Source organism: Leuresthes tenuis, unplaced genomic scaffold (genome assembly GCF_036924035.1).
Source record: "Leuresthes tenuis unplaced genomic scaffold, fLeuTen1.0.hap1 SCAF_11, whole genome shotgun sequence".
NCBI lineage: Eukaryota > Metazoa > Chordata > Actinopteri > Atheriniformes > Atherinopsidae > Leuresthes > Leuresthes tenuis.
The window spans coordinates 35,867,159-35,889,432 of NW_027325365.1; the positions used below are offsets into that span (position 1 = coordinate 35,867,159).

The 22,274-nt window shown below is 42.9% G+C and overlaps 2 protein-coding genes across 4 annotated transcripts in view; one reads left to right on the forward strand and one right to left on the reverse strand.

Annotated features, from left to right (window-relative positions):
* The window catches only part of naa15a (N-alpha-acetyltransferase 15, NatA auxiliary subunit a), a 290,869-nt gene that overhangs the window by 14,311 nt on the left and 254,284 nt on the right, over window positions 1–22,274 (forward strand). The window contains exons 6-20 of one of the 2 annotated variants that reach the window (XR_011917833.1): window positions 190–343; window positions 496–615; window positions 2,258–2,353; window positions 5,550–5,656; window positions 5,734–5,806; window positions 5,921–6,090; window positions 6,193–6,345; window positions 8,565–8,693; window positions 9,029–9,242; window positions 9,417–9,610; window positions 9,726–9,834; window positions 11,568–11,666; window positions 11,763–11,906; window positions 12,858–12,955; window positions 13,032–13,535. Coding sequence is in view for 1 of the 2 variants with exons in the window: in XM_072396304.1 (XP_072252405.1) it covers window positions 190–343; window positions 496–615; window positions 2,258–2,353; window positions 5,550–5,656; window positions 5,734–5,806; window positions 5,921–6,090; window positions 6,193–6,345; window positions 8,565–8,693; window positions 9,029–9,242; window positions 9,417–9,610; window positions 9,726–9,834; window positions 11,568–11,666; window positions 11,763–11,906; window positions 12,858–12,955; window positions 13,032–13,229 (2,058 nt within the window). In the remaining variant the exon portion in view is untranslated. Of the gene's footprint in view, window positions 1–189; window positions 344–495; window positions 616–2,257; window positions 2,354–5,549; window positions 5,657–5,733; window positions 5,807–5,920; window positions 6,091–6,192; window positions 6,346–8,564; window positions 8,694–9,028; window positions 9,243–9,416; window positions 9,611–9,725; window positions 9,835–11,567; window positions 11,667–11,762; window positions 11,907–12,857; window positions 12,956–13,031; window positions 13,722–22,274 lie in introns of those variants that run through there. The other variant, XM_072396304.1, reaches the window with a different exon arrangement.
* ugl (ureidoglycolate lyase) overlaps window positions 17,292–22,274 on the reverse strand; it is a 54,098-nt gene continuing 49,115 nt past the window's right edge. For both annotated transcript variants that reach the window (XM_072396313.1, XM_072396312.1), the window contains exons 10-15: window positions 22,206–22,274; window positions 21,947–22,039; window positions 20,273–20,345; window positions 20,133–20,200; window positions 18,545–18,669; window positions 17,292–17,657 (exon numbers count right to left, since the gene is read on the reverse strand). The exon at window positions 22,206–22,274 is cut by the window's right edge and continues 10 nt beyond it. In XM_072396313.1, coding sequence (XP_072252414.1) covers window positions 17,486–17,657; window positions 18,545–18,669; window positions 20,133–20,200; window positions 20,273–20,345; window positions 21,947–22,039; window positions 22,206–22,274 — 600 coding nt within the window. In that variant the 3' untranslated portion in view covers window positions 17,292–17,485. The remainder of the gene's footprint in view (window positions 17,658–18,544; window positions 18,670–20,132; window positions 20,201–20,272; window positions 20,346–21,946; window positions 22,040–22,205) is intronic.

Below are 22,274 nucleotides of genomic sequence, written 5' to 3' on the forward strand. Positions count from 1 at the left end.
GTGATGAAATGTAGAGCATTCTAAAGGAATCACACACTTTCAAGCATCATTGCACAAAGCTTAGCAGAGAGCTTAACATGATCATCCGGTGCAACAGAAGCTGAAAATGCATCAGTATCAGCCGTCTCTCCACAATGCTCCTTTCATATTTTGCATCCCTCTTTGTTCTTTGTGTGTGTTCCTGCTCAGACATCCCCAGACAAGGTGGACTACGAGTACAGTGAACTGCTGCTCTATCAGAACCAGGTCCTGAGGGAGGCCGGCCTGCACAAGGAGGCCCTGGATCACCTCAACAGCTATGAGAAACAAATCTGTGACAAACTGGCTGTGGAGGAGACCAGAGGTGGGCTCACACAGCCGTGCTGCTCAGTGTGTTGTGGTTTGCTCAGCTGTTACAAATGACAGCCGTTCACTTCGGTCCCTCCTGCTACACCAATAGAACATATTGGATCCATGTTGTCAGTGTTGATGGCGTGTGTGTGCGTGTATTTGCAGGAGAGCTGCTGCTGAAGCTGGAGAGGCCCGAGGAGTCTTCAGAGGTCTACAGACGACTCCAGGAGAGGAACCCAGAAAACTGGGCCTATTATCTGGGCCTGGAAAAGGCCTTGAAGCCAGGTGGGCACTTCTTGATCTTAACAACACCTGTGAGCTGCATCACATGACCAGTTATTGTGGTGTTGCTGCTTTCTGTTAGTTCATCACTAAAGTCAGAATTGTTTCTGGGTCTGCAGAAAGGTTGTCAAACAACATTCAATACCAGTAAAAATACTAATTAGATTCTCATTTGTAACAGCATCAATACCAACAACATTGTGTTGGGCTCCTGCAGAAACAGACGCGGTGAAGTCCAGCAGTGTGTCTGCCTGCCAACTGAACAAACTGCAGGAGAGTTAAAGTGAATATCAGGCATGGTGTGTTCAGACACTGATGAGTCGCCACATCTTCTGATCATCACAAGAAATGTTTCGGTGATGAACAGACAGCACTGACAGAAACCCTAAACTACTGTTTTATGTTAGAAAAGGGATTGATATTGGGATAGAAAGTTAATGTTTGGTCATTCCTGTAAGTTGTCTGTTTATGACCAAATTAAACCATGGGAGGGAAGTGGAAGAGAACATCAGTTTACTTCAGTAAGGACGATTTATCGCTTCGCCCTACGCATCCGTATCAAAACTGAAAGTTTCTTTGCAACCCCACTTAGGTGATGTTAGTACATGACATTCTTCACATGGTCTGCCTAGTTCCATGTGCCTGAGTGCTGGGTTTGCAGCTGTCCGTGACCATGACAGCCAGGGTCAATAAAACAAGGCATCTTTGGAGCTGCGAGGGTTTCTGTTTTAAAAATGTCTTTGGGGAGAACATGCAAACTCCACACACAAAGAACCAGCCGGGAATGGAACCTGGAACCCTCTGCTGTAAGGCACGGTGCTAACCACCGTGCAACCCCTGGTCGTAAACCGGCTGTTGAATTGTGTCCTGTAATGTTCCGTGTGGATAGGTGGAGATGGTTCTGAGTTTGCTCTGCACTAATGCAGAACTACCTGGTGTTGTGTTGCATTGTTGGCAGTGGTGGTCACCACAGATTACATGTACACCATTCAGCCATGTCATTAAAACCAGGTAAAGTGAGGAATGCTTGTTTGCTACGGTGTTCTGCTGGGAAAACCTGCTTCCTGCCATTCTCATGGATGTTCATTTGCCTTCAACCTAAACATTTTTGGACACGGTCACATCCCCCCAAATGGAAACAGCCCTCTACAGTAGCAGCGTCCCCCAGTCAGACAGAGCTCAAAGTACATGACAGAGTCTGAGGTGTTCATTCAACATCCTAACTCCCCACATACCAATCTGATGTATCTGTGGGTAGCGGGCCCAATCCACAGAGAGCCCAGCCACACCCTAAAGCATCTGTTGGTACAGTCACTCCAGGACTCCCTCAGATACTCTTTCTCCACACTCGTCCTGGTCTTCATTTGGTCATGTTGTGGCTGATTATACATGCTGCCCTATAGCTTATGAAATAATTATAACTAAAAAATAATAAATGTATGTGATCTTTGTCATTTGAAGTGCTTCTTCCTGAGACAAAGTTTATCTGAAAAGATTGAACTTGAGTCTTCTCTGTAGAACAGAACAGCTCAAACATGACCTGATTGTCCAGTTTAGAGCTGGTTGGCATATAGATTGTTTTTCTTCTTCTTCTCCTTCGTTTCTCCTTCTTACACAACATGTACTTATGTGTGTCTGTTTCCAGGTAGCGTAGAGGAGCGTCTTAAGATCTATGAGGAGTCCTGGGTGAAGTTTCCTAAAGGTTTGGTTCCTCGGAGACTGCCTCTGAATTTCCTCACAGGTAATCACAGCACACCCTACACCACCAGCCTGCAGTCAGCGATAAAGTTACTGAGGTTTGTGGTCATGAGGAATATTTGTTCACATTCCGTGTGAAGTGACCGACCGCCTCAGAGCACGGAGAAAATAAGCGCGAGCGTCGATGACGTCATCCAAGTAGAAAGCCCCCTGAGCCCACCTATTTCCCTGGAGGACAACAACATGGAAGCTATAAGCTAATATTGCAATAATACGAGTTCATTCATTCATTCTTCTTATTATATGGATCTCCAGTTATCTAAATATCTTCTGAAGGACGCCGACTTTCACCAAACTGTTCTCAGTGAGTAGATGAACGTATTTCATGCCAGAAATAAGGTCTAGGGTTAAAAATACCAGAGTTCCCCTTTAAATCTTTTGTCACCGCATCATGGTGTCTTTTATCAAAAGCCATCAAAGTATAAGCTGTCAGTATAAACAACATATAGACAGCCAGCTAACCACTAAAAGTTATTTACAGCCATGGAAGTTTTTTATCTGTTGTGTGTTGGAACCGTTACAATGTCCATCTGTGGGGACTGTTCCATTATTTGTTTTCCAAATGCCAGGACATGACAAATTGAAGTACCCTTCTTTTATTTCCAGCTATACCCCACCTCATAAAACAGAAAAAAGGCACCACGGGGGACCCTATAAAAAGGCTTTAAAATGAGGGAATCTTTAAGTAAATAAATATATAAAAATGAAAGAAAAACATGATACAGTCATGTATCACATAACCCAACTACACTCAAATAAAATAATATAATTAAGGTATTGATATCAAATATATTCTTAATCTTCTTTGAAAACCAGCCTTTCCCTTAATTCCACAAACCTCAGCTGGAAGACTGTTCCAAAACGCATTTGACCTATAGAATACTGACAACTTCATAGAGTCAGACGTAGGTAGTGGTAGAGTAATCAGTCCACTATTCGCTCCTCGAGTGTTAAAATAATGAGTATTTGAGCAGTAAATTATATTGTCACAAACATTTTTTGGAGTCTGTTTTAATTATTCTATGCAAGTATATTAGTACATTATCAGATAGTCTATCCTTGACTCTCAACCAGGTGAGACGTTCATGCATTTCTGCAACACTTGTTCTTGGAGAACAACCAAGAACGAGTCTTGCAGCCTTGTTTTGAGCCACTTGTAATTTGTTTAAAAGACTGTTAGATGCAGCAGATCAGACAACTGAACAGTAATCAAGATGACACAAACCACTTGATGAAACAACTTTGTGTTGAGAAACGGAACACATTTACACATTATGACAACAGCTCTACCCATTTTGGCAACAACTCTGTTGATGTGATCAGACCATGACAATGTGCAATGAAGCCAGAAGAAGAAGAAGCCTAAGAAGCTTCACAGTTTTTACTTGCTGTATTGTTTGACCATCTATTTGTATATTAATTTCAGGATTATGTAGTAATCTATACTTAAAACCAAACATTATACTCTTTGTTTTTGGTATGTTAAGGATAAGTTTATTTGTTTTGATCCAGTTAAATAATATGCTGATCTCACAAGACAGAACCTGATTAAGCTCTGAACATGTGGGGGCTGCATAATAAAGAGTAGAATCATCCGCAAACATAGTCACCCTAGCATTACTGAGTACATACAGCATATCATTAGTAAAAATTGAAAATAAAAGAGGTCCTCGACAACTTCCTTGGGGGACTCCACATTACAGGGACTTAAAGCTAGAAAAAGCACCATTAAAATATACTCTCTGTGACCTGTTAGACAAATAGCTCCTAAACCACTGAATTGCAGAGGAACTAAAACCAGAACTCGTGAGTTGAGAAATCCAAATGTCAAGGTTGATAACATCAAAGGCAGCACTGAAGTCGATCAATACTGTACCCACAAGCATTGAGTTATCAATTGATGTTAAGCAGCTATCTGACTTTGTGTGATTGCAGTACATGTGGTATGGATCGTCCTATAAGCATGTTGAAACATTGATGTTAAATCATTATGGGAAAAGTAATCTTGCACTTGCTTACATACAATCTTTTCCAATATTTTACTCAAAACAGGCAGAATGTTTTGAGGCCTACTATTCAGACCACAGAAAGCTGATTTGATATCTTTAAGTAGAGGAATGATCTTGCCTTCCTTCCAAATTTTTGGACATACACCATTAATCCAACGTCTGTTGAATATGTGACAGATAGGTTTGGAAATCTGTGCAGCAGATGATCTCAACAGCCTATCCAAGTTGTCCGTGCCAGCTTGCCCACCAACAGTCAAAGTTCTCAGCATCATTTCCACCTGTACATTCCATATTTTTACCATCCTTACCGCTGTCTGAGATTCTCTTCTGATAATATTTTCTGTTTTCTTCTATTCATTTTTTGTCACAAGATTCCTTACCGGGGGCTCACACCAAAAGCGTTGTGAGCGGCTGTGGTTGCTCACGACGCTCACAACCCGCCGCTTCTACTTCTTCTGCCGCCGGAAGCGGCCAAAGGGGCGGGGCTTATATGTATAGCAACTAGCAGATATATGTAATAATCCATCCATACATCGGTTCCCTTTTTCACCATGGATCGTACTCTGGGCAGCCTTTGTGTTTCTTTGTGTTTGCGCTCTATCGTTTTCCGCTGTTTTCCGCTTTTTTCCGCCTTCGGAATCCAGATAGGCCCTATTTGGGTGTCGTCACGTTGCGTCACTGCTCATTTGCATAAAGTTGAGCCTTTCTCAACTCTTGAAGCTCATGAAGCTCACAACGCCGGCCGCTCACAACGCCGGCCGCTCACAACGCCGGCCGCTCACAACGCCGGCCGCTCACAACGCCGGCCGCTCATCGACGCCAGCTTACATTGAAAATGAATGGCAGCTGGCCGCTCACAACGCTTTTGGTATGAGCCCCCGGTTAGAGTACAATAAAGTTTTCTGTCTACAGTAGAACCAGAAAGCACAGCAGCCTTTTTTGCCTCATCCCTTTTAGACATCAAACTCTTTAATTCAGTATCAATCCAAGGAGCACTTTCTGCTTTCACTGTAAATTTCTTTAACGGGGCATGATTGTTAACAATTTTCATAAAAATATCCAGAAATAAATTAAGAGAGGTATCCACATCATCAACAGTACATATATCAGTTATATTGCAGTTCAAATCTCACTTTCCTGTACTTTTACTGTGTGGGTTGTACTGGCCAGGGGAGAAGTTTCGTGAGTGTCTGGACAGCTATCTGAGGATGAACTTCAGCAAAGGCTGCCCACCCGTCTTCACTACCCTGAAATCCCTCTACACAGACATGGAGAAGGTAAGCAGCTTGACCTTTAAACTGGAATTCCGGACCCCTCTGTTTGAAAGTTGTTAACTTGTTTTCTCCTAATGCAGGTTACAATAATTGAAGAATTAGTAGTTGGCTATGAAAGCTGTTTAAAAAGCTGTCGAATGTTTAGTGAAAATGGTAAGTGTTGCTTCAGAATGAATTTGATTTTTAATGGTCTTTTGCCTTATTTTGGTCATGTATGATTCCAAACGATTACTGTGGGGCTGAGCTCAGTGTTGCCTGTGTGTGCAGATGATGGGAAGGAGGAGCCTCCCACCACCCTCTTGTGGGTTCAGTATTTTCTGGCGCAGCACTTTGACTTCATTGGCCAGCCCAGCCTGGCTCTGGAGTACATCAACAGTGCCATTGACAGCACACCCACGCTTATCGAGCTCTTCCTTATTAAGGCCAAGATCTACAAGGTTTAGTATGAGCTCCAGCATATACACCTATAACATTTGCACAGTTTCTACTGAGTATTGTGTTGTGCTTGCCCCCTTCTAACCTGTTTATTTGATCTGCAGCACACAGGCAACATCAAGGAGGCGGCTCGATGGATGGACGAGGCTCAGGCGCTCGACACTGCTGACCGCTTCATCAACTCCAAGTGTGCCAAGTACATGCTGAAGGCTGGCCTCATAAAGGAGGCTGAGGAGATGTGCTCAAAGTTTACACGGGTGAGAGAGAGAATGAGTTTGTGTGTCCACATTTGTACTGGTATGCAACACTGAGTGCGGCCCCTGACATCAACGTACACCCTGCAGCAGGGCTTAGAATCACCTGGGAGTGAGTGAACGCTGTACAAGCCCATGCAACTCTCAGTATAGCTTTTGTAATTTTGATTCAAATAATTCACTACCAATGTGGTAGATGGATCATAGATTCACAGAACTGACAGAAACAGTAAAGCTACTCTGTGGCCTCCACCCACTGAAGCCTAGCCACCACGCACAACCTATGTTGAAGTCCTCCTGAACCAGAGGTGGGACCAAGTAATTTTTTGGCAAGTCACATGTAAGTCTCAAGTCTCTCTACTCAAGTCCAGAGTCAAGTCCCAAGTCAGTATTAGCATTCCCGAGTCGAGTCCCAAGTCAGTATTAGCAGCCCCGAGTCGAGTCCCAAGTCAGTATTAGCAGTCCCGAGTCGAGTCCCAAGTCAGTATTAGCATTCCCGAGTCGAGTCCCAAGTCAGTATTAGCAGTCCCGAGTCGAGTCCCAAGTCAGTATTAGCAGTCCCGAGTCGAGTCCCAAGTCAGTATTAGCAGCCCCGAGTCGAGTCCCAAGTCAGTATTAGCAGTCCCGAGTCGAGTCCCAAGTCAGTATTAGCAGCCCCGAGTCGAGTCCCAAGTCAGTATTAGCAGCCCCGAGTCGAGTCCCAAGTCAGTATTAGCATTCCCGAGTCGAGTCCCAAGTCAGTATTAGCATTCCCGAGTCGAGTCCCAAGTCAGTATTAGCAGTCCCGAGTCGAGTCCCAAGTCAGTATTAGCAGCCCCGCGTCAAGGCCCAAGTCAGTATTAGCAGCCCCGAGTCGAGTCCCAAGTCAGTATTAGCAGCCCCGAGTCGAGTCCCAAGTCAGTATTAGCAGCCCCACGTCAAGGCCCAAGTCAGTATTAGCAGTCCCGAGTCGAGTCCCAAGTCAGTATTAGCAGTCCCGAGTCGAGTCCCAAGTCAGTATTAGCAGCCCCGCATCAAGACCCAAGTCAGTATTAGCAGCCCCGAGTCGAGTCCCAAGTCAGTATTAGCAGCCCCACGTCAAGGCCCAAGTCAGTATTAGCAGCCCCGAGTCGAGTCCCAAGTCAGTATTAGCAGCCCCACGTCAAGGCCCAAGTCAGTATTAGCAGCCCCGAGTCGAGTCCCAAGTCAGTATTAGCAGCCCCACGTCAAGGCCCAAGTCAGTATTAGCAGCCCCGAGTCGAGTCCCAAGTCAGTATTAGCAGCCCCACGTCAAGGCCCAAGTCAGTATTAGCAGCCCCGAGTCGAGTCCCAAGTCAGTATTAGCAGCCCCGAGTCGAGTCCCAAGTCAGTATTAGCATTCCCGAGTCGAGTCCCAAGTCAGTATTAGCAGCCCCGAGTCGAGTCCCAAGTCAGTATTAGCAGCCCCACGTCAAGGCCCAAGTCAGTATTAGCATTCCCGAGTCGAGTCCCAAGTCAGTATTAGCAGCCCCGAGTCGAGTCCCAAGTCAGTATTAGCAGCCCCGAGTCGAGTCCCAAGTCAGTATTAGCAGTCAAGGCCCAAGTCAAGACTGAAAAGTCCAAGTCAAGTCCAAGTCCTCAACAATGAGTTTCAAGTCACAGCCACTTCATTAAATGCAGTTTTTTCAAATTAATATTGAAATATTAAGTTTACACAACTATTTTTTTTTATTTGTACTTTATTGGAATGCTTTTACAAATTCAAAGTGAATAAACATGACAGTCATTAACAATTACTAAAACCAAAATAAGCAAACTGTTAAACAATAGATCAAGGAGTGGTAAGGAGCGGTATCAAGTACTTCCAAGTCAATAGGCTGAAGTCAGAGTAAAGTCATTAAATTGGTGACTCGAGGCTAAGTCATTTGACTTGAGTCCACACGCCTGTCCTGAACTACAGCTGCTTCTGAAGCTCCTTTTTCTCCTTCAATCAGTCAGACTTTATTTCTAACACTTCTTCATACAAACTGCATCTTTCTGCTTAACAGAGTGGAAACTGTTCTGCCCGAGAAATGTGGCTTTTACTTCACAGTTGTAAAAATAAAGGAGTGGGCTGCGCTTGTGTAGTAAACTGCTATTTATCTAACAGCTGCCACAATGTTGGGTCTCTGGAAAGATGTGTGGGCAGAGCTTTTAGTTTTATGGAAACTGTTCATGGACAGTAAAGCATGTGACTCCAGCTCACCTCACCTGACTTGTTGTAGGAGGGGACATCTGCAGTGGAGAACCTGAATGAGATGCAGTGCATGTGGTTCCAGACAGAGTGTGCCTTGGCCTACAAGGACATGAACAAATTTGGTGAGGCCCTGAAGAAGTGCCATGAGATTGAGAGGGTGAGTTTACCGTCCACATTTCCATGTTATATCCCCTGTGTCTGTAAACCAGATTCAGCCGAAGCTACTGGCCCTGCACCGCATGCAAGTTAAATGTGTTCTTTCTTTTGAAATGGATCTTTCTGTTCACACACACTCACACACCGATGGACGCATCGGTAGGCAACGTGGGGTTTGGTGTCTTGCCCAAGGACACTTTGGAGAAGCCTGGAGTTGAACCACTGACCTTTGGCAGGTCTATGGTTATGAACTAATCAGCCCCAAGTCCTGTTTTTGTGTGTATCACATGGATTTGACCCTGGGCATACTTCTCCCTTCACTCTCCCTTCTATCAGCATTTTGTTGAGATCACTGACGACCAGTTTGACTTCCACACCTACTGCATGAGGAAGATGACATTACGCTCCTACGTGGACCTGCTGAAGCTGGAGGACGTCCTGCGACAGCATCCCTTTTACTACAAAGCTGCTCGAAGCGCCATCCAGATCTACCTGATGCTGCATGACAAACCGCTGACTGATGACAACAAGGAGAGTCAGGCAGACACTGGTGAGGCTGTGTTTGCCATCTTCATGTTCAGTTCATGGTAGAAATGTAAAAACGTGCTGTGCTCCCCAGGTGTGGTGGGCACAACACCATAGAGGAGGAATTCCTGCTGTTGGGTTGAAGGTTGGGACAGTTTAAGAATATCACTCATTTTTTCTTTCTTTTTGCTCCATGTAGAAAATCTTACAGACAAGGAGTTGAAAAAACTGCGCAACAAACAGCGAAGAGCCCAGAAGAAGGCCCAATTAGAAGAGGAGAAGAAGAATGCAGAGAAGGAGAAGCAGTTAAAGAACCAGAAGAAGAAAAAGGAGGATGATGATGAGGAAATAGGAGGGCCAAAAGAGGAGCTAATACCAGAGAAATTAGCTAAGGTAGGCTTCAGTTTGCCTCTTGGGTCAGCATGAAACAGTGTGAACACAGCTGGTCAGTGCAGCTGTGAGTCATCCCTGAGTCATAAAAAGATGTGTTCAACTCTTTTCTTACTAGCCAGAGAATCCGTTGGAAGAGGCCGTCAAGTTCCTGATTCCTCTTAAGAACCTGGTGCGAAACAAGATTGAGACTCACCTCCTGGCCTTTGAGATCTACTTCAGGAAAGGTCAGATCCAACTGCCACTTTGTGTTTCTCCACATTTCAGAAGGGAAATCTTTCATCTCATGGTCTGGTGTGTACAACTGGGCATTTGATTCAATTCAATTTTATTTATATAGCGCCAAATTACAACAATTGTCATCTCAAGGCACTTAAATAATAAAGTCCAATTCAAGCCAATTGGAATTCAATTCATTGTAATCATAATCCAATTAATTAATTTCAAAATAATCCAATTCATTCATATAGAGCCACTTCAAAAACTTGTCTTCAGTCCCGTCCTGAGCCTGAGGGACTGTGGAAAGGAACGACTCCCTTTAACAGGAAGAAACCTCTGGCAGAACCAGAACCAGGAAGGGTGGCCATCCGCCTCGACCAGCTGGGGTTTGAGAAGACAGAAAAGAGGGAAAAGAGGGGGGAAAAACACCATAACGCCATTCAAAGGATATCTGTTGGAACAAGGAAACACAAGTTAATAACCACAATAATGTCACGTGTACATAAAATCATTTGAGAAATTAAACAGGGGGAAAAAGAGAGCAAAGTGAGGAAAGGTGTGACAGATGAGGTCCCCCAGCAGTCTAAGCCTATAGCAGCTTAACTATGGGATGTTTCAGGATTACCTGAGCCATCCCTAACTATAAGCTTTATCAAAAAGGAAAGTTTTAAGCCTAATCTTAAAAGTGGAAAGGGTGTCTGCTTCCCGGACATTTACTGGCAGCTTATTCCACAAGAGAGGGGCCTGATAACTGAAGGCTCTGCCTCCCATTCTACTTTTAGAAACTCTGGGAACAACAAGTAAACCTGCAGTTTGGGAGCGAAGTGCTCTGTTAGGAAAATATCTTACAATGAGATCTTTAAGATATGATGGAGCTCGGTCATTAAGAGCTTTATATGTGAGGAGAAGAATCTTAAATTCTATTCTGAATTTAACAGGGAGCCAATGAAGAGAAGCTAAAACTGGAGAAACATGATCTCTCCTGTTAGTTCTCATCAGAACTCTGGCTGCAGCATTTTGGATCAGCTGGAGGCTTTTCAGAGAATATGTGGGACAGCCCAATAATAAAGAATTACAGTAGTCCAATCTTGAAGTAACAAATTCATGAACTAGTTTCTCTGCATCACCCTGAGACAGGATGTTCCTGATTTTAACAATATTACAAAGGTTGATTCAGTTGATTCAACTAAAACGCAACCTTGTGCGGCAGCTCAAACTATTGTTGTTTAACTTTATTTTCCTTATTTTGTCTTTGTCCATTCACACGCACACTGCGTGATCAGTGAAGACTGCTGCTTTTCTGTATAATTAACACCAGCACGTTTCTGCAGAAAACACACGTCATGTGGGATCAAACCTTTTGGTTTTGTGATAATCCATCCTGAAAAAGTTTCCAGCAACAACAAACGAATACAAACGAGGACGTTTTCTCATCATGTGACTACAACAATGACCCCAGTGGTCCCAGGATCCATCTTCTCTGCCTCAGCCAGTTGACGTCCAGCTTTCTGGGATTTTTCTTGCACCTGTTTTCCATCGTCTTTAAATAAATGTCATAAAAAAAGACAGAAAACCAGATTTTTTTCCTTTTTATTCATCTTCTTATCTCTTAACAGACATAGTAGAATAAGACTAAAGAAAATGACTTGGATCCTGCTCAACTTTAACCCATCATGGTTTAACAACACAGGAAAGTTCCTACACTTCAGCATAATATTTCCATTTGATCTTCCTTCCTCAGAGAAATACCTCCTGATGCTGCAGTCAGTGAAGAGGGCTGAAGCCATAGAGCCCTCCAACCCGTGGCTGCACCAGTGTTTAGTGCGCTTCTTCAAAGGAGGCGCGTATAATCCACTGATATCAAGAATATTCTCGGCATGTGCAATGCTTGTTGGAAAGTAGAGTGACGGCTTGTTGGGTCGTTTCTCATTTGCAGTGAGTGAGAGTGCAGACTTGGCAGAGGCGGTGAGGACGGTGTTGAAGCATGAGATCTCCAGGCTGTTCGGGGAGAGCAACCCTCAGAGCTTCAACAAGAACTACCTGAGCCAACACTCCAACTCCATCCCACACCGGCTGGCTGGTATGCAACACACACGCTGGCTTTCACTTTTTAAAGCTGCTTTTGCTGTTCTGTCTAGGGTTACACAAAAAAGAGAAAAACCTCCTATCCATGTGAAACACACACACACACACACACACACACAGTGTGACTGAGAGGGCGGCAGCTTTTTTAAGTGAGCAACCTGCCCCCGCCATGTAAAGGAATGGAAGTCCACACACTGATGTTTAACCAGGAGGACGCTGCAAGCCAAGCCCCCGGGGGTCCCAGTCCACTCATAGATGTTGGTCAGTGTGTGAAAATGTTAACCCTGGAAGGTGTTTTCCAAACCTTGTTTTTTATGGGGACAGTAGATGAAAACTCATCAAATATCCATGTTCTCGTGCTTTGGTGAGACTACAAAAACTGCATCACTTAGAATGAATGAGCAGGCCTTTCAAAATAGTTAACCTCAAAACCACAAAGCATCAAAGGCAGTTTCCCTTTTTCTCTGGCAGAGAGCAGCAATGCAGTGCATTCTGCGTGTTATACGCTTTGCTCTGTGTTGGATGGAAACAATGCATTTGTTTACTTCTATTTTCCTTTTTTTGTTAGAAAATTGAATTGAATTCAGTTTATTTCTATAGGGGCAAATGACAACAAATGTCATCTCAAGATTCAGTCCATTTCAAGCCAATTTATCTCATTCATTGTAGTACAATCACGATCCAATTCATCAAATTCCAAATCAGTCCAATTCAGAATTGAGACCAGAAGCGAGCTAAAAACGGTGCTCGGCTGTTTCCCACGCTGGCGCCGGGTGTATTTAGGCCCATGTTTTCGCAGCACTGTGAGGCAGCCTTCTGAAAAGCTTTGTTGGTGAGATGCAGGTGTGTAACTGCCAACATCATTTCTACATGTTTGACAGCTCAGTGCTCCAGTTTGTGTACCACGGTGCAGCTTGTAATCGCTGCGTCTCTCTTGTCCTCCCAGCTGCTAAGATGATGGCTTATTTGGAGCCTTCCTCTGATAAAATGGCCTGTGAGATAGCGACAGCTTTGGATGAGTCGCTGTCTGGGAGAAGCATCCAGGTAGGATGAATTATTAGCAACTACACTTTGAGGTGTTGCATACCTTTCTCTGCCTGAGCGTTTGTGTGTGCTGCAGATCTGTACCGAGGTGCTGGAGGCTCTGCGGGATGGGCAGCTTGGCGAGGGTCAGCAGAAGGCGGCCGAGGCTTACCGGGCCGCCTGCCATAAGGTCTACCCCTATTGCCTGGCTTTCATGCCTCCTGGTTACCAGGACAACAGCACCACAATCAGCGTCAACGGTGACCTGTCGGCAGGGGAGCATGATGACATATGAGCTCAAAGTGTGAGGGGGGAGGAGAAGAAGGTGCCAGCTCGCTGCCAGACGCCTTAGTCCACCAACGCCCGCCTGCCTTCCCCTCTCCAGGTCCTGGGCTGTGGCTGCTGTGAGTCGCCCCCACATTGCACTGATCTGGATGGACTGAGAACCACAGGAGCGACGAGAAAAGGAAGTGGCACATGGAAGAAGACAACGCCCACTTCACTTTTTTAAACAATAGAAGCAGACTGTGTCCACAGTGTTTGTGCAACTGAAAAGTACATTTAGAGAATGGGGAGAAGAAGGGATTGTGGGAGGAGTGGAGTGGACGTTGGCTGGCTAAGATGGCTTCTGTAAACACAGTCTAAGTTTTCTAGAACTCCTGTGTTATGCTGTGGGACTCGACTCCATGTCCTTCTTGTAGGTGCATCTGCTTCTCACGTTTTTAAAAGTAATTTATATATTACAAACTGACAAATGGAATAATAAAACAATGTTTGCAAAACCAAATGGTACCATTGTGGTAGTGGTGGTAAAATGAACTTTTCAGGGAAGTTGTGGCGAGCAGCTGCCCACTTCCTGCCGCCACATGAGGGCCTGACGTGACCTGGAGGAGGAGGAGGAGGAGGGACACCGACCGAGGACAGGACTGAGCAGCTGCTGTTCCACTGCTCGCTGGTCCCTCCAGTTGTCTGCACCTCTTCACGTTGATGTGCGTGTGGAATCTGTTGAAAATATGTCTGCAGTATATCTTTTCAACCTGCACTTTGAGACAATGAGGCTGATTAAAACATTTCTTCACTAACTGTAATTACACTGTCACAACTGCACTCTCAACTCAAACTAAGAGAATAAACATGAAATGAGGCAAACTGTCATGTAAACTGTAGTGTCATGTCTCAAAGGTCGTCACTATGGAAGCGAATCGTAACCAGAATTCAAATTAAAATGCATTTGCAGAAATGCTTTTTCATTTTAACAATGTGGCTGCATTATTTGACTCCTAAATTAAATTAGTAGTCAATCATCCTATTTGTATTTTAATTTTCTTCAAGAGTGCTCAATCTTTCACTTAATTCAAATGAAAAAGAAATAGACATTTGAGATTTAATTTTCAAAATCTGCCCCAGCAAATAGATCCCAAAATTCAATTTGAAATGTCAAATCTGAAAATGAAAATGCATTTGCAGAAATGCTTTTTCATTTTGAGAATGTGGCTGCATTATTGGACTCGTAAATAAAACGAGTAATCAATCATTCCATTTGCATTTTCTTCTTCAAGACTGCACACTTTTTCTTTTTCGTGGTCTGCCCATGATTGGAAAAGGAAAAAGCATTCTGAGCGGCCAAGATGGCGCTAACATTCTAAAACATCTCCTGTTAAAAATCAGACTCTATCCACGGTATACTCCACGAAGAACTTGAACTAAAATATGCAAAAGTAGCAAAGTATTATCTAAAGACCTGACATACCTTGGACTTTGTATATTGGATATTGTACTGAAGAAAAAACTGCCAAAGGAACACGACTCGGTGAGTTTTATGCTGGCAGATGTGTCAAACAAAACCTACAAAGGATCAAATGAGCCACCAAATAAAGAAAACTGATCTAAAAAGAAAAGAAACAACTCCAAAAGAGCAGAAAATCATCCGCACATTGATAGATGATCATAACTACCAGGGATGTTGACGGCAGGAAGAAGTGGATCTTCCACCCCTTCCTGTCACACCACTGAGCGGCCCAGCGCCCAAGAAGCTCAACAGCGGCCAAACACAGCTTTGCATGTGCGAGTCGCAGATGACCATCTTGAAAACTGTAAATGATGGAGCTGGTGAACTGGCACAGGTGATAAGCAGCAATGCATCTGATATTAAAGAGCTCAAAGCTTCCTTGGAGTTCGGACATGAAGAAATCAGCGATATAAAGTCAGAAAACGCAACGTGAAAAACACGAGATGGAGACAGTGTTACTGAATGAGCGTGTAGCCTGCGGCTGAACAATGTCCAACACAGAGTGGCTGAGATGTGTCAGAAGACTGGAACAAGAGCGGCCGAAGGAATCCACATCGCGCACAGGCTGGGGAGACCAGCCGACAACAAGCATCCTCTTCACCTTTCGATCCATTCCATGAGGGATGAGATCTGGAGAGCAGCAAAAAACAACGCTTTTCTAAGAGAGAAAAAGAAGATCTAACTAAAGAGGACAAGGAGAAAAGAGCTGCGTTGTGGCCTCTCAGAGAAAGAGCACGCAAGAACGGAAGAAAGCATACTTTGTGGGAGCTAAAGGTTACATAGATGGTAAAGAACTTCCCTGTGAATCTGAAAGTTAAAGCCTAACAACTGATTACAACTGTTCCTTCACCCCATATCTTAGTCACATTGGTTCTTTGGGGTATTTAGAGACAATAAGTACAGTAAAGATATCACACTGATTCTATCTATGTGCTCGGTACTTTGTTCATACAGTTAAAGTATTTGGTCTTTACATAATCCTTCACCCTGCATCATACCAAAGGTTCAACATTTTGCTATGTTCATGTGTGAAAGTTGGATTTAATATAGGGGTCCTTTTATATGGTTGACGTTTAGAGAGAAAAACTGGGATTGTGATTTCATCTGTTCAAAGTTATTTCTGGATTTAACTTTGGTTTCTGCTAACACCAGAGGTCTGCGTAATAATCTAAAGAGAAAAGCCTTTATTTATTCTGTAAGGAGATAAAGGCGGATTTTGTCTTTCTTCAAGAGGGTCATTCTTGCTCAGAAGATGGTACATTCTGGAAAAATCAATGGGGAAAAGAAATTTGGTTATCTCATGGTACAAATAGATCTGCAGGGGTTGCTATTCTAAAGGACAGATTTAACGGGAAAGTTTTGGAAAAGAAAATTCATGACAAAGGTCACTGGATATTACAATATTAACAATATTATTGAGGTTAGCATTAAGGTGCAGGTGAGTGAGATAGTCCAGTTTTTTATATTCTTTACTTAAGGGAAAACAGGATAGAGAGGAAAAGGCTGAGCCAAACCAAGTTCATCTTTGGGCCAAGCAGCAAGAAGAGGAGCAGTGACAGAGGGAGAGCAGGTGCTATAAAAGGAAGAGACTATGCCAGACCTGTATATGTTTTAAAAGTCAGATGTATAATGCATGATAATTGAAGTATTGTGTAAGATTATAATAGAAATGTGTTCAAAAGCTGGTTTTCCTTAACAAGAGTGAACAGATGAGGCACTATCACCAACATGATAGTGTAATAGGGCTTGGGTGTCTAAGGGAATATGAAGCATTTGTATATATTATCCCTCTGTCCCAGGACAGTTCATTCCTTTTTATTCCTAATCCATGACTTGATGAAATTCATTCTCCAGTTTTACATTGTAACTTATTTGGAAATCATTTAGGATGAGGCTGATGTTCTCTGATAACAAACAAAACAAATAAGCCTAAAAGTCATGATGATGTTGTTTTTGTTCCTTTAAGATTCTAAAAAATGGACAGATTTAAATAACGGAATTTAAATCATTTCCCGGGGAGCGTGCCCCGAACCCGACGAGAAGTTCTGACTTATGACCGCAGTATTTTTTGGGCCCTGCGTACGGCCCTGATCATGGGCAGGACTTTGCAGGCAGACCATGAAAACGAAAAAGAAAAAGTGTGCAGTCTTGAAGAAGAAAATGCAAATGGAATGATTGATTACTAATTTTATTTATGAGTCCAATAATGCAGCCACATTCTTAAAATCAAGAAGCATTTCTGCAAATGCATTTTAATTTGAAATATGGTTACGATTCGCTTCCATACGTCACAACCACAGTGCTTCATGGAAACTAAAATCTCTCCACTGATCTTTTGTCTTCATTCAGCTGGCACTTCTGTAACATTTATATATGAATGACTGAAGTAGATGAACTGGGTATTCGCTGTAGAGCAACACATCAGCTTGTCTCAAATGCAAGAAATTCCAGAAGATAACTTTGGACAACAAAGAGTTTTGTAAATGTACTAAAACTGAACTACTGAATCTTCCATTCACAGAAGCACCCTTCACCCTTTGGAAAGATCATCTTACACAACAGAATAAATGGCTTGTTTCAAACCTTTAATTTCTTGAACAGATTATCCAGATTGAAAATGTTCTTTTGCCCTCCTGAGTCGGGTCAGAACATGAACTAACTGATCAGGTTTATACAATGTGGACCAGAAGAATAAAGATGTCCACTGTAGTTATTGCAGTTTATTTCCATGTTATGTACGAAACACTCCTCCAGCCTGATCCCTACAGTTTGGCTCTCTGCCCGTCTGTCTCCAGAACCTCCTCTTGTCCAGTGTTCTGGGAGCTGAGAAAGGTGTGGTCCTGGTTCAAGTAGGAGGTGATGAACTCAGGGAAGTGTCTCTTTTGGACCACCTCTAGGAACATGTCTGCTGCTGTGTGTAACCTCCGTTTAGCCCTGAGGACGACACATAGGGGGCATGATCACCTGAACCACAGAGAATAATATCTTGAGGCAGACCTGGGAATCATTGTGATTTCAGCAGTTTGAACTCTGATTCCAGATTTAGAATGATTCTCAGTGTGATTCTTTCAGAGACAAGCTGCACTGAAATAGGTCATTTTTCACTTTAATAACAGACTTTTCTTATTATTGTTATTTAATTCTAATCAATAGTTCCAGTTTTGCAAATAAGAGGATCAGACACACTTCCGTTTGATTGGTTTAAGAACGTGGTGGTTAGCACCATCGCCTCACAGCAAAGTGTGGAGTTTGCATGTTCTTCCTGTGTATGCATGGATTCTCTCCAGGTACTCCAGCCAAACACATGCATGTCAGATTGATTGGTAACTTTAAATTGATGTTTGTCTTGTGTGACCCTGTGATGGGTGTACCCCACCTCTCGCCCAATGACAGCTGGATCAAGCTCCACCCCCCTGCGAGCCTGGGTTGGTTTAAGCGAGTGTAGAAAATGGATGTATGGATGTTTTAAGAACTGAAATGTGTTGCTCCTTCTGGTTGGACATGAGCAGCTCTCCATCAGTGTGGTGCAGAGCAGGTCCTCAACTCTCTGATTGTATTGTTCTGGGTTCTTTAGTTCACGTTGATGAAACTTTCTCACACCCTGTCCTGTTTGCCCAGTTAGTACAGTTCCTTTAAGCTGATCGGACAGTTGTCAGTCAACAACGTTAGGGGACATTCACCCTTGTCTTACTAAGCGCTGCAAATCTTTCTCTCGTTTATTAAATCTTGTTGCCTTTCAATAACAGGGCTGGTTAAAAGTTTGGACATGCCTATTCATTTTGACTGGGTAGGGGTGAAATAGGTCAGGTATGTCTGCTTACATAACAGAGTGACAGAGAGCACAGAGCTCCATCATGAGCTCCTTGGTGAGGTCAGTCACCAGCCGCCTGCTCACCACCCTGCTGTCGTCCTCCAGCTGAGTCTGATGACGGATCCACTGCCACACCTGACAAAGACACATGCACACAGTAATATTGGTGAGGAAATACTCTCAGCTTCTCAATTACCATCTGCATAAATATGTCAGAGCAGTTTTAATATCTGTAGAACACTCAGCTCATCAGAGGCTATGATTCCAGTTCAGTACTCTGTGGGTCTACTTTGCATGTGTTTGAAAGGAAAAGAAAGGGTAGAACGTGCGTCAGTGATATCAATCAGCATTTCTATTTCAGAGGAAAGTTGAAACTGAAATGTCTGTTTAATCAGACCTTGTGAGTCATGTTACTCTCAGCATGAGTTTAAGGAATGTTTGCTTTTCAAAGTCAGCAAGGGACTCCAGTTTCAGTCAGTGCATCAGAGCACAGAAACAGCACTGGTGAAAGTTACCAATGATCTCCTCTTAGCTTCTGATAGCGGACTTGTTTCTGTGCTTGTCCTGTTGGATCTCAGTGCTGCATTTGATACGATCGATCACAGCATTCTGTTACAGAGACTTGAACATGTTATTGGGATTAAAGGAACTGCATTAGGCTGGTTTAAGTCATATTTATCTGATAGATTCCAGTTTGCTAAAGCTATGGACATGGTGGGGCTGTCTGGGCTGACACGCCTATTCTGTGTCGCATGGAGGCCTGGGACAATGCCTATGGAATTGCAGACTGGAGTGGTGGTTCCCATTTTTCAGAAAGGGGACCGAAGAGTGTGTTCCAACTACAGGATGATCACACTATTCAGCCTTTCTGGGAAAGTTTACTCCAACATTTTGAAGAGGAGGCTTTGACCAATTGTTGAACCTTGGATTCAGGAGGAGCAGTGTGATTTCCGCCCAGATAATGGAACAGTGGAACAGAACTTTACCCTCGCAGAGTTACTGAGGAGGTCATGAGAGTTTGACCATCCAGTCTACATGTGTTTTGTATACTTGGAAAAGTATAAACCCGTTGCCTCTGTGACCCGTCCTTGGGTAAGCAGAAGACAGTGGATGGATAAACTAATATTATCTGTTTTATCTGCTTGAGATTATATATGTTGTGAATTTGCACAATGAATTCAACTGAATTGAACTTAACTGAACCGAATTACAGACATAGATGTCTGTCCCATTCAGACTGACAAGTTTTGCGTTTGGCTCAAACTTGTCTCAACTGTCTTACTGCAGGGGTTGACGCACATCAGCCATCTGCCATTATCTGCCATCAAATTTAGCAACTCCTGGGGTGGTCGGTGGCGTAGTGGGTTAAGCAGACGCCCCATATACAGAGGCTATAGTCCTCGCTGTAGCTAGCCCCGGTTTGAGTCATGAACCGGGTGGCCCTTGCTGTGTGTCATTCCCCCTCTCTCTGCCCTGTTTCCTGTATCACCCCACTGTCCTATCATTAAAGGCATTAAAAGCCAAAAAAATAAATAATAAATTTAGTAACTCCAGTAAATTGTGTTGCGAGTTAGTGGATCATTCAATCCTAAACCCACCTGTGATCTGGAAATCTCTGCAGTGGCTGAATCTTCAACCTGACTTCTGTAGAAAAAGTGGCCTTTACCTGGTAAACAGAATGTCTTTTTAACAGTCAGTCCATGAAATAAGATGTAGCCCAGCACAGTTCTGTACTTACCCGATAGCCAGGCATTGATAAAGAGGACACCAACTGCAATGTTATATTTCAAACCATAGAGGGTGACTCCTCCCTACAGAAAAACACAATGTATCAAATCATTTTTTATTGTTGGAAACTGATACAGCTAAATCTGCTTGGGAGCAGTGTTGTTTTCGTCAACGATGATAAAAGCATTTCGTTGATGCCACTTTTTTCATGATGATAACAAGAAGGTGACGAGATAAACATGGCTCTTTGATGACTAAAACATGACGAGACTTGTGTGAGTTTTCATTGACGACACAAGAATGGACATAAATGTTAGTGGGTGGTCTGTCAGACATTTAAAATGCATGACATTTCTGCTTATTGTGCGTGTAATCTGTCAATTAAAACCTAAATAGCATCTGCTGCTGCATCCTTTCCTTGTTTGGCCACGCCCACCACCTGGCAGGCAGCGCACAACGTGCTCAACACGTCACACTGTTGTCACTCATCACAGACACCGGACCATGAGGGTGAAAGTTTCAACACAGGGGCTTGGTGGTCGTAAACGTAGAGATGACATATGGGTGTATTTTAAATAGAACCCGGCAGATAATAAAACAGAGTGTACTGTGATGGGAGGCCACAAAAATGCGGCCACAAAGTAGGCGGAAAAAATACCACCAACCTGAAGGCGCCTCAAGGAGATTTTTTTTTTCGAAGGTAAGTTATAAGTGCTGTTAACATATCGTATACATACAATGTTGCTCCACAATCAGCTCGTGATAAATTTCACAATAAGCTTATAAATTAATTAAGTTTTTTTAATGAAGTTTTCCACATACTCCTGGTGCAAATGGGCTGCTAACTTCAGGCTAAAATTAGCTTTGTTATGCTAATATCAATTGTTTAGCGTAAGATAAAGATAGTGGGGTTGTATGATGTCTGTTTTTACAAAAAAATATGAGCATATAACATGAGCATATGTGTTCCTCATCTGTCACTCATAATTGGGGCATGTGTCTTCTCATTGTACTTTGGCAATTGTGGCTTTATTTCTCAGAATTTGCTAAAGTAGAGTGTTTTTGTTTTTGGCTTTTTTGGAGTAATGAACATTGAATCCACTGTTGGATTAATTTTATCTGCGTGTAATGCACAATCCTTAGATCAGAAAGTATTTGCCGTTGGGTGGAAACCTTATGTGTCTAAAACCATTCCTTTATTATTATAATTATTGGCGAAACTAGCCAGTCTGCAAGCTCACAATGTGTTACAATGTGTTGAATTCATAGATCTGCTATTTTCACAACTTATGTGTGACACTGCCCAACAGCAATCTCCAATACTTATTGACCTAAATTAATTTGTTAAAAACTATACTTCTTTTTTCTTTACTAAAGCTGACTAAAACTAGACTAAAACCTTTTTGACTTTTTGTCGACTAAAACTAGACTGAACCTGTCACATATAGAAGTGACTAAAATTAGACAAAAACTAATAAGCATTTCAATCTAAAAGACTAAGACTAAGATGGTTGGAGGCAGGGAGAATTTTTCTCTTACTATTAATATTGTCTGTATGTAAAAAAAACATCCTATTTGGTCCCAGAAACATTTCCTACTAATCTGAACACAGCTAAAGCCATCAGTCTGAATGTACTGTTTAGTAATGATGATCATGTTAAATAACGGGAAATTTGTAACTGACTGAGGGCATGGACAGTAGGTCCTCAGGAGTCACTGAGACATCATCTCGAAGCCGATGAAGCTGGTTATCACCTCGAGTGTGGATTCTGAAGAGCTGGAAAGAAGAAAAACGTTTATCAAGAGTGATGTTGGTCAAACTCTTTGGGTAATAAATGTGAATAGAAGAGTCCCTCAGTGGGGGAATTTACTGCATTGCAGCTGCAGAAGGACAGATATAACAAGATATAAAATGAAACAAGCTGTCATGATCTGGTACTTACCTCTTGCATAGGTTCAATCAGATTTAGGTCATACACCATGAAACCATCAACACCTGCATCAATTTCCAA